Source organism: Neodiprion lecontei, chromosome 2 (assembly GCF_021901455.1).
Source record: "Neodiprion lecontei isolate iyNeoLeco1 chromosome 2, iyNeoLeco1.1, whole genome shotgun sequence".
NCBI lineage: Eukaryota > Metazoa > Arthropoda > Insecta > Hymenoptera > Diprionidae > Neodiprion > Neodiprion lecontei.
The window spans coordinates 15,361,923-15,381,745 of NC_060261.1; the positions used below are offsets into that span (position 1 = coordinate 15,361,923).

At 40.6% G+C, this 19,823-nt stretch overlaps 1 protein-coding gene across 2 annotated transcripts; it reads left to right on the forward strand.

Annotated features, from left to right (window-relative positions):
• The first annotated feature begins 5,067 nt into the window (after positions 1-5,067).
• LOC107221367 lies at positions 5,068-19,823 on the forward strand. 2 transcript variants are annotated; one of them, XM_015660326.2, is made up of 8 exons: positions 5,068-5,627; positions 6,587-6,754; positions 9,007-9,191; positions 9,683-9,924; positions 12,201-12,488; positions 16,445-16,784; positions 17,411-17,723; positions 18,561-19,823. In XM_015660326.2, the coding sequence occupies exons 2-8, from the start codon at positions 6,593-6,595 to the stop codon at positions 18,765-18,767; spliced, it is 1,737 nt and encodes a 578-aa protein (XP_015515812.1). In that variant the 5' UTR covers positions 5,068-5,627; positions 6,587-6,592; the 3' UTR covers positions 18,768-19,823. The 2 variants fall into 2 exon arrangements, with proteins under 2 accessions (XP_015515812.1, XP_015515813.1); XM_015660327.2 differs by having other exon boundaries at positions 5,068-5,344.

The following is a 19,823-nucleotide window of genomic DNA, read 5'->3' on the forward strand; positions in this document are numbered from 1 at the left end:
CGATTATTCCTCGTTACGGATTTTTTAGTATTACAAGGAACACTACATCGCGTGCACATTCGAAGTTAAAATACATCGGGATCTATTATACGACGTGCAATTAACGCAGCGATTCTCATCTTACTAAGAACGGTACCAATAACATTTAAAAGCACAAAATTATCAGATATGCAATACAATCCTACGATTACTAACCACTAGAAACTCACGCATCTTAAACGTAGGCCGCAAATCTAGCAAGTAGTCTTTCTTCCATACGCGAAACCGTCCTTGGGATCATACGGACAAAAAAGTGAGTAAATCGAATGTTCTATTACACCTTTGGATTCATAGAATAAACGTGATGCAATCGATCGGTATTTTTATTACGAATCGTAACGAATGATTCTCGAGACATTTTTTCGTCCGTGTTTGTATAGTCGGAAGGTCCTTCAATGCGAAGTTCCCCCGTAGTTTCGTATGTATAAATTTTTTACAGGAAGGGATGAGGTTGAGGGTTTTCTACAAAATAAAAAACTCGCGTTTGAGCCACCGTATTCTGTAGTTTATTGGCTCTTGTGGGAAAAGCCTTGCGGCGTAAAAACCCACGACGATTGAGTGTACAATGTTGTGGTTGTTGTCTTAAGGTAAGTGTGATTGTGGTAGGGGACACGGTTCCATATCGTCAACCCCGTTGGGTTGGATGTGTATCGTGTATGCCGTGGACGGGAATGTGTTCTCAATGCAAGAGACCGTGTGTCTCGTTACGCGCCTCCGAGGCAACTTTTAGAGCAAAGTGATCCGAAGCGAGTCGTTCCGACGACTGATACGAATTCATGACGAATAAAAATTCAGCCATTGAATCGGACACGGAAAAACGGCCACACGAGATATATGAAATTCGATTGGTCATGAATTTTCCAGGACTGGGCATCGGAACTATTGACATATTTTTTCAACAGTGTGTTAAGGGTAATTTATTCACCCTTGGCCCTAATACGTCAAATATATTATCTTCTTTACAAGCAGCAGCGAAATTCTGCATCGTCGATTTATGAATAATAACTTACGCAACTTGTCTTTTTTTGTGTACTTTTTGAACATTACGTATGCATAAATTCATTACAGCAGTTTTTAAATTCCGTTAAACTATAATCTCGTCCTGTGAAATAGATACAATACTGGTTTATTATTTTAGGATGTTAATCTAGGATGTTACTATTTGAATGAGCGACGTAGTATTGAAATAGATTAAAAATTGAAATAATTCTTGTTGAAAATAGGTTACGGTGTCAATTAGATGTATCTTTCACTGTTCAATGACACGAAATTCCGGCAGTTTTAAATATCCGTTTAATGCCACCATAAAAATGTAACAGTTATTGTTAGTCGCTCTTTTCGTGCATATTTTAATTTAATTTTATATCATCGAAGAATCCCGTTAACAGCTCTCTAATTAATACAGCACAAGCACTAACTATGATCCGTTTGAGATTGATTGGTTGGATTTGGAACGCATGGTTAGCGACTTGTGTGACACTCATCTATTCGTTTAATAATCGCCATCACGTTTCCGAAATCTGAAAATTAACTTGCGTAATATGTCACCTGACGATGAGAGGTAAAATTACTGCACCATTCTGTCCAATCGTGTCATAATCAGTTTTAGTATTTATCTTACTCACTAGTTTCCACTTTTGTGAAAGTGGTTGTGAAATTGAATCCGTAAAATTATAGCCATAACTCACCGGTGTTTATGGATTATTATGTTTTACATATTGTCGGTTATAGATTTAAAAAATGTATACGTTGGGAATTTTGGGTCAAACTTGTATTTCTATGCGATAAAACTAAATCTATTTTTCAAGCCAGTTGAAATTCGAATATCTCTCGTCAATTGGTATAACTAGCAGTGAGATATCTACTTTTTCTTCTTCTTCTTCTTCTTCTTCTACCCAAGTGTGAAGACGTTAGTGTTTTTGAATGTTTTAGAGTACACGCCGTCGAAATACCTCAAGCTCCGTTATGATTGGATTTCTCCTATTTCCTATCACGTTCCCATCCCATGGTCTGTGTAAAATATAAGCTACACTTATAATGTAGGTACACATTCCACGAGGTTTTTGACCGCGGGTCAATCCCTCAAACATTTGGTTATTTATTTAATAGTTGTTAAAAGAAGATTAGTAAATAGAATTATAAAATAACTGTAACAATTCAATAATCTCTTACAACTTTTTTTCTTAGTCGGTGAACGAGTTCCTGTGATTTATTAAAAGTTTATTGAATTCAACAACGAGCATTACGAAACTGAAAACTTTTCTGCGTGACCCGTTAAACCCGGTTAATTACTGTATATGAGTTTCCATATTAATGCAGTTCTGGGTAAATTGCATTTCTACTGCAGGGTCCCGAAGGTTTTCGCAAGGCGCTTGAGAGTTTACCGCGAAAGTGTAATTTGCTCTATGCCATGAGCCTGAATTTCTCAATTTCTCAACCTGCGAAGGCAGAAGACCTTTCCGCTGAATAACCGCGTCTACCTTCTCGAGGCTGCAGCTCTTACCGGATCGCAGAGAGATGATTTTTGCGTTCGGCACTCAACTGAAGATTGCTGCGCCGCTCCACCATTCGCTGCGCCCTGCGGTTTGCGCATCTGGTTAGCATTCACATTTTCCACCGGCATCGATGCAGCTGTACGGGGTGTCAGATGTTGTTCATACTCACTCTCGTCTTCCTCAAGTCTATCGGACATCTAGCCATTTATTTATAACAACGATAGTTAATTTGAATCATAATTCAATTATCGTTGTAGCGATAGTCTACGAATCACACCATATTTCACCAAACTTGAAACTAGAGGGTCATTCTTTTGTTTAAAACTTCTTCTTCTTTTGATAATGTCATCTGACATGGCTGAACAATATGGCGGCTAAGAAACAGCTGATCTTGTGGGGTCGAGTGTGGTGATATCAAGCCACAGTAAACGTCGTGCAAGTTATTGCCCTATTGTTATACCATACTGATCTATCTATCTATTGATTGCAAAAGAGAAGCGGGAGAAATAGTTATAATTTTAGTTAATCGCAACTTTTTTTGAGGCATAAACTTCCTGCAGCCAGATGGAATAGAAATATTGGACGATTTCAATTGTAATAAATTATATGTCTGTTGCTATTAAATCCACGTTTTCTAATTCACGGATTGGTTCTGTCTCTCGGTTACATAACGTGGTTCATACGAACGAATGTTGTGCTGCTGCAACAAATATTGATTACAGAATTGAGTTATTCTAAAAGCAGGTTAGCATTGTTAGAGCCGCCAGGAAATTAAATCGTGCATTATACCGCACGATCCGTCACGAGATCGTTGGTGAGCGATACAATCGCCCAGATTACGAATTACAAGAAAATTGCAGCACGAACTCTGGGAAGAGAGGCATAGTACAGTGGTAAAAAGTAGCTCACTCGCTCTTCGGTTGTCGTTACACACATCGCCATGTGACAGCGCACGTGAAGTCTGATGTGAAAAGTAGCCAAATAAGTAGAAAAAAGCCAAAAATTAAATTATATATATATATAAAGACGCATCTAAACGATCTCAAGTTTCTTTCAGACAAGCTTTGTCATTCGAACATCTCCATGACTTTGTCGAATAGTTTAGCCAAGAACTCAATTGAGATAGCAAAAATTCATATTCTAGTACATCAAAGTTGAAAAGTGTATTTTCTCGTATGCGACATTTTAGACAATGTTATCCATCGGCAATAGGATAAAAAATAAATATGCAAGATCAGATTTTTAACATAGAGTCTTATGGAACAACTATACTCTTTTTAGCTTTTGTTTACAAAATAAACATGTTTGTACGAGACAGAACTTGTTAGAAAAAGCAAGGGCTTATTTTAAAGTTAGCGATGATTCATAATATCACCTTGCTCGTACGGTCATCGACTTTATTAGCGAGTTATGTAAGATTGAAACTGTTTTTGCAAATCAAGCGATGAAGATCTTCGAAGTTAAAGTACTTTCAGGCAAACGGGATAAAAAAAAATTCAACCTGCGTAATTATTTACGAGAATGAGTCATCTCGCCGAACTTTATCAACCCAAGTGATTATCATGAGTGAACACGAGTTAATCAGAGTTTATTTATAAAGAAGTATTTTTTATGTAATGCTCAAAAAATATGGTTGCATATACGTAATTGGGCGATCTGGCTGAAACAGCCCAAGCATCTGACAGGATAGAAAAGAAGAAATTGCGAATTGTAAGATATGAGCAATTTATGGAAAGTTTGATGATTAGAACATTTAAGCTGATTAAATTCTGGTGTTTGAGATACGATTCTGATGTTTTGGGCTCATTTTGCTCACTGACCAGGTCCCAACAAATAGTCTGAAAAACATTCAAACAATCTTGAATTATGTCTAGCATTATAGTTAGAAGGCGTAAATGTAATTGCTGATAAACATATTGTATCGAACTTACTTAAATCTATTTCAATCCATTTTAGGTATCATTTGTTGTGAAATTTTTCTAGACTATGTCTGCAGATCTTGACGATGAAAAAGTCAAGTCGCGTTTTAAAAAATATACGTAAAACAGAGTTTAATTATCTTGAACGTTTCAATCATCAAACCATTTCTCAAATTCCTGATACATATCTCAGTTCGTGTTATTCAAATTGCTCAAATTCATTTCCCTTACATATGTATAGTAGGGAAGTCGTTTCATTCGTGTTCATCGCATCATCAGCGCGAACAACGTTGCTAGAGATTTTTATCCTGTTTTCGTAACTTTTGATTCCAACGATTCATCCGTAGCTAAATCCTGCGATGGAATAAAATTCAACTTTCAATCTGGTACCGAGAAGAGGTTCAGCGGATAGGCATTTTTGCGTCTGAAAAATGTCAAGACACCTGGGATCGCGTACGAAAAAGAACACGGCGTATAAACCTTGTTGCAGTTCTCCAATGCGTGGCATAAACGAAGCTAGCCCCTGGAGTCTCGGTTGGGCTTTGGCATGTATAAGAAGGCGGTTACATTGGAGGAGGGGGGGAAGAGGCCAAAGAAGTCTGAGCCGGCCGACGGAGACTCAGCTCACGATCAGCTTGGCAGTGCTCGTGGTCTCGGCGTCTGAAGTTACGCTGGGAAATCGGCGCGGACGATCGTCCGCCTGGATCGGCATCAGTGGCTGGAGAAGGGGTTCTGGAAAGGCAGACAAGACGTCGAATCCAGGCCAGAATCGGACCGCCGCGGCAGTGTAGCGATCGAAACCGTTCGCCGACGTCAGAACGAGGCGTTGCAAGCGCTTTACGCGAACCTCGAATCTCCTTTCGGTAGAGCTTACATGCCCAACGGTTGCAGGTAAAATCCTTAAAAAATCTACAGGTGCCATTATAACCAGTGGTGTTTAAAATGTGAGACGACTTCTTATCGACTACCGTGACACAAGCTGTGCAACGATCGTATTCTGCCCAGTAAATGTTCAGTGTCACTGTTACCTCAATTCCGAATTGAGTCGTTCAACCATCGTCACAAAGAGGAAACTGATCGTGTGCCAAGGATCCCTGAAAAGGGCCAGGACAGGCTTACAGCGATTCGGGTACAGTTATAATCTCGAAAACGAGGCTCGTTGTCAACAACAACGGTGAGTTTTCACCTCGCACAACAACATCGCGCCTTCTTTTCGCAACGTCGAGTCAAAATCATTCGACACTCTTCGATATCTTTAACGGAACTCGACTGCTCCTCTGTCGATTCAGCTGGAATCGGCTTCGAGTACACAACGGAGGCAATTCGTGTTATGCACTTTCAAACCCTGAAGAAAGGAGAAGATTAGTGTAGCTAATAATTTCCTCCGAAATCTGTGCGTTTGCACACACAACTGACGTTCTAACTTGGGTGCTTGCTTTTGTCCTGTAGAGCGGCACGCAGCGTAATTAGCAGGAGCATTGACATGAATAAACAATTAGTTTCGGCAACTCCTCAACTAACGGAATTAATTTTCGTTCCACTATACGCAATTATTCGCAGCGTCTGCAGATTGTTTGACGATTTCAATGAGCACACCGTGTAATTAGGTTGAATAATGTGAACTATCGTCTGCCTTCGTTTTTTTTTTTTTTTTGAGTCTATTTCAAGAATGGAAGTACAGTATTGTTGACTGTTTGTCGCTACCACTTCGGGCGTGAGATTCGTCAAGCATTGAGAGTAAAGGCTATGGTTTAAAAACGTGAAGAAACATGGAGTTGTGGAATCGGTAACGCAAGTTTGTCAACACACAATGGCCAGTATTTTAAAAAACTCTCGGTATTTCGCACATAACGGCACGAAAAATTCCATTGTTAGGCTTACTCTGTATTGTCGATGTGTTATCAGCGACGTTATGTTAGAATTCTGCCGCTGCATCGTAAGAAAGTGTGTAGGACGACATTCGCAGTCCGCTAATAAGAATTTATTCATGAGAACCAAGTGGTTGTGTGGTGTGATGCAGATGGAATGCTTCAATTCATACGGATGTTTATGCTCAACATTTGTATACCCCAATATTTGTAACTTTTTGGAGTTTATTTTCAAGCTGCGACGAATTTCCTCCGTCTGTTTCAGCGAGGAATGGCATTGCGGGTCAGGGGAGAAACGGATGTCAAAAAATGCTCCTACTATGTTTGGTACCTGGGAGCGAGGGAGGCGAGGGGCGTCGACGCGATGCCCGGTGCCATAGCCTACCTTTTGGAGCGAGAACGCCTTCAAGAACCCTTCAAGGTCACGCTACAGGTGAGTGGAACCAATTCGCGCGTGCAATTCGTTCATTCCGTTCGTCCATTCGGAACCTCGAAACTGAATTCGAATATATCTGCGGATATTGGAGAGCTTTTTGACATTTTTCTTAACCGTATTTTGCTTTTCATTTCATGAATTGTTCATACAGGGTTGATTTTCATATTTTTTCGATAAAAAAGTTATTCCGAAAGTTCAGAAGCTTGGAAGAATCACGACCGAACGTTTCTTTTTAGGAATGGTGACAGCAGCTAATTTTAGTAACCTTGCTGTATATTTTAGAAAAATCTTGCACTTTGCATATGTTGAACTATACACTTCAGAAAGATTGCAGCAGCTTTTATTTGTAAGGTTCAAAACACTGCAGAAACATCGTGGCAAAGTAACTTCGGAAAGGTGAAATATTACCGCAATGTAGCTTTGCGAAGTTTGAAATATTCCGAAAATATTGCAATAACGTAACTTAATTGTGTGTGAAACATTTCAGAAATATTGCATAGCTTGAAATATTCAAAGCTTGAAATATCACCGAAAATTTATAGCGAACTATAATTCGGCAATGGCATTTAAAATTTCACTCTCACGATGCAACAACGGAACTTCGCAAGGTTTAAAATATCACAGAAACGTTGCAGTAACGCAACTTCGCAGGTTCTGGAATATTTCAAATACATTGCGTATGCATCTTTGCAAAGTTTTAAATATATATATGATAAATTGCAGCAACGTAACGTTGCAAAGTTTGAAATATTTCGCCCGTCCAAAATGTTCACTTGCAGTGTACTCAGGCGAATAGAAACGAGGCAGCGGGATCGGTTAGAAATCGAGTCTACGACCCGGTGTGTAACTATGTAACGCAATAAACCTCATTGGATATCTATCGGCCATCGGCTGTACCGTAAACATAGTTCGTTCGCACTAACTTTCCCCACATTAAATATTTTTCATACATGTATTTAATTGTTGTTCGTTTCGGTATCGAAAAAAAAAAACATTTTGATCGATCGGCCCATCGTGATCGATGATCTGTTGCAAAGATCCGTCGCAAATTTCAAATCCCTTTTTCTATTAGCAGCGAATTAAGTTTGAACAGATTTTACGATTTCGCAACAGCGAATTAAAATTTCCCTGGCCGGAATTAACGGATCTCTCCGCAAATATTTTCGATTCCAGTTTACAAGTAAGGCGTTAACGCGGCTGCGTATAGCAGGTATATCATGGCTTTCACAAATATCGAGAGTTCCAAATAGAAAAATACGAAAGCCTTTTGCTCTCGCTAGCGACAGGTTAACTTGTGAGTTAGATACGCGCCGCCATGCGCGCAGGTAGAAGTATTTACCGCCTTTTACGGGACGCTAGAAATTACGAGGCTTGTCACATATCATTTGCGACAGTTGCAACCGACAGTGGAAAATTAATGCTAATTATATTTTTTTGACACAATTAATTCTATGCCGAGAGAATTTGGCGCACTTTCTTCACAAAACCTTTAGCAAATAACTCACAAAATTGTAATTCTTGCTCGGTGCGAATATAGTATAATACGCGGCATTGTGTAATTCTTAATTGTTCATAGCCGAGCTTCACTAGAAAGCCAAGTCTCTTGGTGTCACCGCGTTGTTGATTTGTCATAATAACTGGCTCAAGCTCATGGGACCCGAGGAATAATTATTGTGTAATCCGTAGAAAAAAAAACAGAGAAAAATAATCATAATAATAGTAACTAGATACACCGGTGGGAAAATTTTTGAGATTTCTCAAGAACATTTTCGCACATAAATATACTGTATGTTTTTCTGATTACGAGACTCTTATGCTAGCATTGTAGCCTATCACAACCGAGATCACAACACTGAAATCAATCCGGTACAATGCACGCAAACCTATAATATTTATGGTGCGGTGCTGACATGTAAGCGGTCGTAAATAAATTATTATGTCTATCCACTGTAATACTTGGTGTGGTAATGATTGTCATTATTTTAATACCCATTCCATGTGCTCACGCAACAGCAAGACTACTTTGAAGAAGGAAGCGCCTAAGTATTAGATTTTCAAGCTTCGAACGTGAATCACTTAAACATCGAAGCGTGTAACGGAGTATCGTGCTTGTTATTGCATGAGTATTGTTTTTCGCATCCCTCAAGGTGCACCCCTTGACGATCAGGTCGTTACGTCACCTTTTTTCTGTAATCACTAAGTTTTGGGCCGGAGGAATTTTCTTATTGGCTTGTGTTCATGTCTAACAGGTGAGCAGCAAAGGTTTGAAAATCATTCAAACGGTTCACCCTGGGGGATCGACCAAGTCGGCTGTAAAACACTTGGTGCCTGGCCATGCCGTCCTGGCTGCTGTTCAAAGGGAAGACATCGTGGCAGCGACTCTTCTCTTACCGAATCCCGCCACTAATAACCCCGTCCATGTTCACGCGTATAGGTAAATGCACAGTGATTCCACTTGGACAAAAAGTGATTCATAGTTTGAGGTTAGCAAAATTCGTATCACGAAAAAGTGTGTGAAAGCATTCCGAGAAGATGTTCTCATCGTCTTCCACCATTCCTGGAATCAAATTTGAAACTGGACAAAACAGAACTGGACAAAACGATCATATGGTCGTGGTTAGGATAATATGGCGTCGTAAGTGGTGATCAGCTGATCGTTTTAGGTAAATTTTGTGAATACCAGGGCACAGAAACCATCGTGCAACCTTTCGACCTCCTGTTTTGTTAAAATTAAATCAATATAGAGTAAAATCTATATTAAAATAAACCACTCTGAAAATTAAATGCAACGACCATGACAGTTTCTGTTATAAATTTTCTACCGCTAGTCCATGCGTCTGAATTTAAGAATCCTAACCTGAGTCTGACTGCTGTATTACTCACGCATGCTAAAGTGTTGACTGGAAAATTCTCTCCCGAATTAAGATGCGACTCTGTGGAGACAGCTGAGCTGCTCGGTGGACAACTCAAGGCGTTGGCGTCCCACTCGGAGAACTTGACCAGAATGTCCTCAGTTGAGAACAAGGTCAGATCGAACTTGGGGAGCGACGGGCGCAGCACCAGGGAGTCAGAGTCCTCCGAGGGTAGCGGAGAACTCAGGCATCACGGACCCGTGCAGCCGGCCTCGATTTACGAGTCCTTGGCCGCTGAGCTCAGAGCTAAACTGGGTAAGCGATTGCTGTTTACGCTACACGTATCTTTGTTTTTCATTATTGTAAAGAGTTGGCGATCCACACCGAATGAAATGGACATATTAATGTTAAAAAATATTTTTCACGTTCATTTTTTAACTGACCATCGCGAACGAATTATTTCATTCCGGTGCAAATGGTTATGGACAAAGTTCCTCTGTCGAGATTATTATATTTTTCCTGCAAACTGAATTCGATATCGTTTCGTCCCGTTTCCGGCTTGCAGAGTGCAGGCTCGGGTTACTCTTATAGTTGCAAGAAGACTCCCCCACCTTGTGGCAACTGCATAGCCAGCTAGAAAGTTGTTCCGAAGCAGCCAAAACATCACGGGGTATGAAATGATAACTTATGTAAGATCGGTGCGGAAGTGTGCAGTGAACGTGTAGCGAAATTTGAAAATGTTCGAATCGTCTTGACGGAATACTCGAATATCTCCGTCTTGTAATCCTTTCGTAAATTTGCCAAACTATGGTAGAACTGCGGGTTGTGTTAGAACCCACAAAGCGTCACTGAAACTCGGCCGCAACCATTCAACGTAAAAACAGTGACATTTTCGCCCCGCTGGTGAAAAGATTCTCACGACTTGTTTCATTAAATCCTCTCGCAGTGTGCCAAATGAATGTTTGGAAATCATGTATACCTAGTATTTACATCTCCAAACAAACTTGTTGGGTCACATTTGTTTGATCTTCATGTCAGGCGATGAGCAACTATGCTTGAATTTGCAATTTTGATGCTTCTAATTCCTCTTCACACGCTCACGACGTGTATGAAGCAACCCGATTGCTCACTCCGATCAAAGCCCACCATGTTATGTAACTCGAAGCTACCGTAGCTATCACCGCAACGTGAGCTGCATTCGATAGTCATGATATCCGTCAAGCGTGACATAAAAAATTTATGTCAACGTCATACATCGACGATACGGCGATATGAACATGTACGCAATTGATTGTAATTCCAAGTCGAGTGTCTCAGGTAACTGGAAAATTATAGATCATATTGAAGATAATCAATAGCACTTTCGGTGGGATTTCATTCCGAAAACTTCTAATTAGCTAACCTCATCGCTGTTAATGGCTTAAGTATGATTGTATACGATTACTGTGCTTTTGGTGTTTGAGAGTTTTGAGATTGTATCGGTGGTGATACCCAATGGGAACGACCCGAATCACTTTACAATGCACCGTGAACGCTCTTCTAGCACTACAACGGCACGGTGGTGAGGAAAGGTTAGGCATTATGTGCACACCCCCGCAAAGCTAGTCAATGAACTTTGTGGCAAGTATAAGTTGAGAGGCGGTATGAGACATTGCGGAATGTAAATCCGGATGTCAGCCCAGGCCACTAATCCAGATGTTTGCACCTTGGGTGGGTTTAACTTTTTCAAAATGTCAGACACGAGAGAATCGATGATCAATGCATCTCGAGCACCTGCCTCGCATCGTCTGTAGGAAAACAATCACGCTTTGTTGAAACAATCAGATACAGGAAGTTTCTCTTTCTGGATCAAAGCGAAACATATGCAACTATAGAGCTGCGTGAATATAACCGTTACCATTCTCGCGGGGCATGAGAGAGCGTTGTGATAACTAGACCGAGATTCAATATAATCTTACAATTACAGAGTGTTATCCTGCCGATTCTGGGATTATTCGTTGAATAAACGTAATACAAACGTTAAAAATATGGGCCAACAGATCAGCAATCAAGGTCTGTCCGCTTGCATTAAGTATTGTGCAAAATTCAGACTGGCCACTTTCAAGATGATTTCAAATGCGTATTCCGCGCATATTAACGAGGTCGTTAGTCCCTACCCCAATTTTTTATTAATGAACCTGAAACTCGCAACGAATATGGGCTTCGTACCGATCGCTAAAACGATTCGCTTCACGACTCGACCGAAATAACCGCGTACTGCATTCTTTCATTGAGGTCACTCGGCTCATGACTCACTTATATGGGGTTGAACGTTGACCCAGGTTGATGGAGCCGCATAACTCATCACGCCGAGTATCAACGACTTAGTATTGGTGCTCTTCGATGGAAATGCAGTAAACGCTTGTCATCGGATGCCGAATAAACATGAAACTGAAGTCAGTTAATCAAACAATCGTAAATAAGGATACCGTTTAACAGAAATGTTCCGTAAGCTCAAAACGCCGGAATTCAAATGCTCGGAACTTTCGCGAGGGTTCCGAATTCCGAACAAATTAGTAGCATTCGTTATTGCTTCTTCGATCATGTTTCAGGGAGGGGAAATTCGGCTGATCGAGACGGTGGTCGCGTTGGTCCGATCTTGCTGCCTCCAAGAGATTATGACACAGTGCACAGACACCGGGGTAACTTGGCCGGAATCGAGTTCCGGAGGTGCTTGAACCAGAACATTGTCGGAGCGAACACGTCCATCGACAGGGGCGGAACTCGGAGCGCTGCAAGCAGCGGCATTGGATCAGACAGCGCCGCGACGCCGCCGCCGTACCAACCCCATCATCCCCTCGGTCCACGACCCTCAGGACCATCGAGGGATTCCTCTTCCGGTGAGTCTGTCCATTCGTTTCCATCATGCGAGCTGAGCTGAATCGAAACTGGGAATGAAAGTGGGGTCAGGCGATATGGCGTCGAAAATTAGGCGTTTGTCAACAAACCATTTTGACTGAACAAATGCGAATACAAAGGTACAGAAATGTTTGTGCAATATGTGAGATTTTTGGTTCGTTATATTGAGGTAATACAGAGCCAAATGTGAGTCGAAAATCCAGTTTTATAATTAAATACGACACCCTAAAGCTTCTTCAGTACCTGAAGATGATCGCTGCAGCTCAATTTTGTATACTAACAAGGCGTAGAGAACCTTGTACAACCTGTCATCGTGTTATTTCATTGTCTGACTTGATTCTTAGTGAAAAAAAGACAGGAATTGTACTTCTAAAATCAGGTACGGGGAGTTTACGCAAATTAATGCCAATACTGAAATATGAATTCATAAATACGGGAATGAATTGTGACACCTCTTTTTCCGAGGGTCGATGATACCGGATAATAGAGTCGGATGACACGGATCGACGAGTAGCGACACTGTGGTATCGGGGAATTATTTACGCAGTTTTTTCCAACCCGTAATGTTCGGGATCCCGACCAAACCGCGACCTAGGTAAGAACAGAGTTTCCCGTTTCAACTCCGGTATGGTTAGCGGTATCCATTATTAGGAAATTTCAATTCACCACAAAAAGAACTAGCTGCCAGCAAACTTTTCGCTGCTATAGTGGATCTATAGATAAATCGAGCAAAACGATCGATCGATTTTTACGAGTTTGGGAAATAGAAGAAGTTGAGAAATGGACAAATTCGTAACCGCATCAAATGATTATGTTATTTAAACTTTCGACATTACATGTATATATATGTATACAGTAAAACCTCGATTATCCGAATTTATTGGAACCGAGCCTATAAGTTCGGATAGTTGAAAGTTTGAATAACCGAAAAGTCATTTTTATCTTAAGGGATGATACAACACAAACTTAAATTGACAAACAGTCTATATTAAACATCTAATTGCAAATACTTATTAAACCTCTTTCAAACATCGAGAGCTTATTTTTTATTAGGTTGGTTTTATCTAGTCGACCATTGTTAATTGGCGAACGGCTGCTGCGCATTTTTTATCGAGCAAAAATATGTGTTTCGGGCCGACAATGTATTTTTTCAGCCAACGTTCGCATAAGTTAAGTATTCGAAGGTTCAGATGGCTAAGGTTTTACTGTAGTTAAACTATTCCGTGAAAGAAGCCGCGATTTTTAATTTCAGTTATTTTATATAAACGTATACGAAAATCACGTCTACCACAAGATCATCGGCATATCTGAAAATGATCATTCTATACCTAGGTATGTCTGTATAAATATTTACAGCCAACCTGTTTCGTTACGAGAGTCTAAATGCCAATCGTCATGAATCACGAACATGCCTTGTAACTCATTTGTAAATATCCACATTTCATCTGCCGGCTTTCGAGGCGTTCGTCAGCATGAGCAACACGTACACTGAAGAAAATATCACGCGCACACTTTCTAGCCATATATAAATACTCGCAGGTTGTATGCGTACCTGTAGAATTTTATACTCTGCCTACCCGTTCTATCATCTATAGTCTAATGAACAGAGACGATACATTGATTCTTATGGTTGTCAGGTTGAAACCGTTAGAAACGATACCTGGGGCGAAGCCTCTCTCGACTTGCGACGAATGCCTTGCAAGATAAAAAAAAATAAATAAAAAATAGAAGTGAGAATTATACGGAATTTTTATTTTATTTTTGTTATCTATCACGTATATTCTCACTTTTCTGCCACCAACCCATAAAAGCACTCAATGTAACGTTTCGTTTAGTCTAGAATTTCAGAGAGCAGGTCGATTTCAACAATTTCTCGTAACTCACGATCGGCCAGCGGGCTGGGTTTGTGAATTGTATTTGGTGAAGTAGATGCGAATGACGATGATATGATGCTTTTGCAAATCAGCGAGGCGGCAGAAGCACGACTAACCCATATAGAGCCGGAGCAGGGAGTGAAAAAGAAACAAATAAGCTAAATAAAGGCGGCACACAGGTCGATAGAAAACCGGCCCCCCAGCTGCAATCGAACAGATCGTATTCGGCAACCTGTTGCCTCGAACTCCGCGAGCTCGTACAAATACCGTTAGCCACAATAACCTGCGGGCCCGGGGTTCTCTGCCACGTTTCAGACCCCGGAGTCTCGTGGCATACAACGCGCCTTGTGCTGGAGATATTTATTCGTATGCATTGTATGTAATTACATGGTCGATTTTCTTTATTATTATTGGTTTTTTTTTTTCTTTTGAACACGTAGCAGTCGAGTCTACATTCGAACGGATTAAATTTTTAGTACGCTGTAAACATTTCTGTATGCTGATGGATTTTGATGACGTACGTCGTTTCACTGTGTTGCAACAGCAATAATTCTCAATCAGGTACTCGGAACAGCGAGTTCTAATGTATCGAAAGAATACGATGAATGATGACATGATCATTTGCAACCGATTTAATTCCACTTTTCGTACAAATACAGAAGCAGATATCTATGCTTTCATTTTTAATGGTATGCGATAAGTAATAGGTACATGTTTGCAAGCGTAGGGGAAAATCTCGAAAGCTGTATTCTCGGATTTGGAAGCCTTCGTCGAGGTGGAAATCGTATTTGAAACATTTTTGCCATTATTTTGTTGGGAGTGAATTAGCATTGACTAGTTAATACGCTTCAGAAATGATCGTATAATCGAAATAAAATTGCAAGCGTATTAACGGCAGCCATCTTGGCTTATTACTAGAGTTTCAATGAACCTATTGAATATTTTGATAACGCTTTTCAAAACTTTAGGCATGTTCGCAACTGATCTGTGCTGGATATTTTAACCTTGTATAGGTTTTGAGTTTGGTGCGAAAAAAATTTTTTCGATTCAGCCACGGCAACTATAGGTGCCCAATTTCCGTGCTACGTCTCGCCAGATCGGCGTTACGTAAACATATGAATGAGAAAGCTTATGTTGAACACTTGAAATACATGTAAACCATATACATGCGCGGAATGTTTGACTACTGCCATTTGCACGAAACAAGCAGGTGCAGAGTTCCTCTGTGATGCGACCTCGGATGAGGCCGGAGGAGTTCCGCGTTCTCGGCCTACAGCCTAAGGCTCTCTTATCCTTTTCTCGCCTTTCCTTACCTATCCTCTTTCTCTCTCTCTCTCTCTCTCTCATCTTATCCACCTTTCTCCATAGTCCTCTCCCCGCGTTCTCTCTTTCTCCCGTCTTTCTCCATTTATTTACCTCTTTAGAATTCAAATTTTACCTCATGTATTCCCATAACTGTACGCGCCCCGCTAATTCCTATGAGTTTGAACGTTTGTTATTACACTTAACGCAGTTAAAAAATATTTCGTGTAAAAAACGGTAGATTGATTTACGTTAATTTGAAAAATATCAAGACGCTGGAAAGCTTGTGCGTCAAACGTTATACTAACTCCTAGAATTCGTAAAATTAACAAATAATCAGAATCACGTGGAGAAAGAACGGAGGAACATCGAGAATACAGTGGAAAACGTTTTATCGTCAGACTAAATATTCTTAGATCGACTATAAATTCCGCGCGTCCTGAGCGAACAACATTCAAATATAAATGGTGGTTTTCATCGACAAAAATACACGATATCTCGTATGCGGGGAACTTTCGCATTCTTACGCAAATCGAAAGAGTCTCGATAAATTTATTCAAATTTAATGCACAAGGCAGCACAATGATCAAATCGCCATGGAATTCGCAAACGGTTCATTTTACTCTTTCTTTCCCTTTCGATTTCTCTTTTTGTTTTCTTAGTTCTCTAACATTATAATACATTTAAATTTTAAGTAAAACAATTAGTCAAACACATTGAATACTATACAGCAATTACTATGAATAATTGTATGCTTTCAGAGGATGAATGGGGCGGACCAACCGAAGAAGTGGACACGCCTCTTTACTTGGGTGATTCGGGGTCGAATTTGACGCTGCCAAGAGTCACCAGAAGTCCAGAACATGTGGCGCCGATAGCGAGAACCGTTTCACCGGTTCTTCCCAGAACACGACGAGCACCGGAAACGAGGCAGCGATCGCCCAGCCCCCATTGTCAGGGGCGATTAAGTTCCGGGGAAGTGGTCAGCCCTCGGGAGAGGTTCCAGGACGCCAAAGAGATGTTCCGGGCGATGGAGAGGGAAGTCGTTACCAGGCCAGCAGTCGCCAGGCAGAGAGAACCAGATCATCATGCCGTGCACAGGTGACCAGAATCTTGAATTTTCAGTAGATTATAAAAACGAAAAGGTAATGTGAAGGAGAAGACGTATATGAGATGAATTTGACCAGGTTGTAGCGGTTTGGATCGAATGTATCTGAGTAGACGATTTAGCGGAAAATATGCTTCTCGTATCTAATCTGGAAAGTCTTTTTTTTTTGGTTCCTTTTTTACATCAATTGACGCAATGTGACAAAATAGAAGCCTGACATCTTTCACGGGGTTTTTGTACCTCGATATTCGTGGAATTGACCTGAAACGCTCGGCCGTTTCTTTGACGCCATACTAGTTCGTGACTCGGTTAAAAAAGAATGCCCTTAGGGCGAATAATGAGTATAAGAAATTTGTCGGTATGGCGTGCGAAAGTCACAGGAAGATATGGAAAGAAACTGTCAGCAATTACAAACCAAGAGCAATCGGTATAACGCAAGCCGTGTCCAAGAAATACAGCGATTATAGTAGGTTTTCAGTTTCATTTTCCGCGGAGTGTACTTATCGACTTTCTCGTTACGATATTAAGACCAAATTAGGCTCGGTAGATGTTTGCTCTGCAAAATTTATTGCTGCGAATTCCTGACGATCGTTTAATCTGAACCATCGGTATCACACAGATTGGCTTCGTCCCGCAGCCACGTTCACGAGGAAAGAAAAGCGCACCGACGAGCTGCCGCCATGACATCCGTGTCCGCTGCGCTGCCTTCGGAACACGTTAGAAGAACTCATCCTGCGGAGATTATGATGATGGACCGCGACGCCGACGTCGCTGCCGCTTTCAGGGCTCGGTCTAGATCCAAAGGCCATCATTACGTCCCTGAGCAACCACTTGAGTCCGAAATCGTCAGGTCTAGGCCCAGGAGCTACTACGAGAGCCCTCCGATCGCTAAAGATCACCGGGACCTTCGGGATTTCAGGGATCTTAGAGAGGTATATAAGCAGTAGACTCATTTTACGTGTGTGTTTATCAAATACACAAAGTAAGTGTACCGGTTATTGTCCCTTGGTACGCTTACCTTACGTGCTAGCATCATTTGAAGTTTGAGAAATTTCACACTAGAAAGTACAAGGACAATTGGTAAAATCAACGGATCAAGTCTGACACCGTAATGTAACGTGTCCGTAAGGTCACGACTAACCGCTTAATTCAACCGGATCATTATGTATCAATACCTGCACCGTGCTTTGAATGACACCGAGGCCGTCAACATTTTACTATTCATACATACATTCTTGATTGTATGTATATTGAAACTTCTGTACTTGAAAATGAATTTCAAGAGTTTGTTATAGGTTAAATCAACATTATGGTAAAGATGCAGCTACGGAGGTACTCTTCCTTTACAACGACTCAAATTACCCTTATCACAGTTTTTCTACTAACTGTGCCTCAAATTCAGGCATTAAATCGATTATCTTTCTTCCATTGTGAGTCATTTGTGAGGGTAGAACGTAATACCAATATCAAATCGCGTAAGGTCAAGGTATCAAGAACGGTAACATCACATGCCGCGATCTGGTGGCGGTGAGGAAACTTCTCCAACTGTCACGGGAATCGTATTTAATTATAAACATTAGTTATTTTTCATCACGGGTTTTGCTCAATATCGATCGAACGTCACAAAGCGTGATGAGTCCGCTAGCTTGCGCCACGTTTTTTCTGCCGTCTCATCAGCTGATCGCTACTTGCGCCGCCATATATTTCCCCTAACGCATTAAGACACTACCTGCACAAAAATTTTCGCTTAATCGTGACAATTTTATCAGCCGAGGGAAATTCGGGACTCGAGGGAAATTCACGGGAGACCACGACCCAGGACTTTAGCTTACCAGGAGTTGGCTGACCACGAGAGATATCCTGGACTCGATCGAGACAGCGCGAGGCCTGCTTTGGAAGCTGCGACTCCCAGTCGATATCGTCACAGTTACGCCGAGCCTCCACGACTCGGACTTGCCGCCTTGCATCCCTACTGACGAAATATGGTCAGCTAATGCAATCGAGGGATGGACAAAAAATTTGGCGCTGATAACTATTTTGCGGTTATTTATCTAGTTGGCAATTTTTCCTCGGCATCTTTATAAAGTGTAAATACTATTTTGTATATTTATGTCACGTAATTAGAAGAGTAATCATGAAACATCAGGTGATTGATTGATCTCTTGACTGTTAAAGTGCCAATTATATCTGTTTTTAACGATTTACTAATCGCATTGTTTATCAGTTTTGTCACCAATTACAATTTGAGAGTCTTGAGGTTGAATTCAACTTCGAAGAAATAAATCAGAACAGACTTAATGTTTATTTCAAAGCAAGGATTTTCAATTTTTATCGTATTCGTTGCTGATTATCAATCTGAATCGAACTCGTTATGGCGTAGATTTTTTTTTTCTTTTCGGAGTATTTTCTGTGACTTACTTGAAAGACATGTCAGAGTTTGTTTCTAGGAAAATTCAATTTGCTTTCGGTTCTCGCCATGAATGATGCATAGATTAGATAACAACATTGCATAAAACATCGAAGAGATTAGGTCATGACGGGTAATTTCACCTGCAAACTGCCAAGCGATTAATTTACACGGTTGCTATATTTTTGGGGTGTAGTTATACCGTCGGATCAATTCCGACTATGCGACAAGATGCATTTTATAAGTAGACTTTTGCGTACGGCATGTTCCAAATATGTTCGATGATTTGTAAATGATTGACTGATACGTATAATTATATAAAAGATTAAACCACTGGCTCGAAGACGAACTAAAATCATTCAAATGTATTTAAAATAGAAGCCATGCTATAAGACAGTTAATCGAAATAATCATACACTTTAAATTACAATATTGAGTGTTTGTTTATCCCGACTTTAATTGTTAGATAATAAATGTTGAGTTATGTGTCTTTCTATACAAATATACACGCGGAATGTTATCAATATTTTTAATATACTGAAAACTTGTACGTATTTTAATAACAAACATGTATAATAATTGCGGACGCGCCGCACTAACAACAATAACAAGCCTTTACACTAAA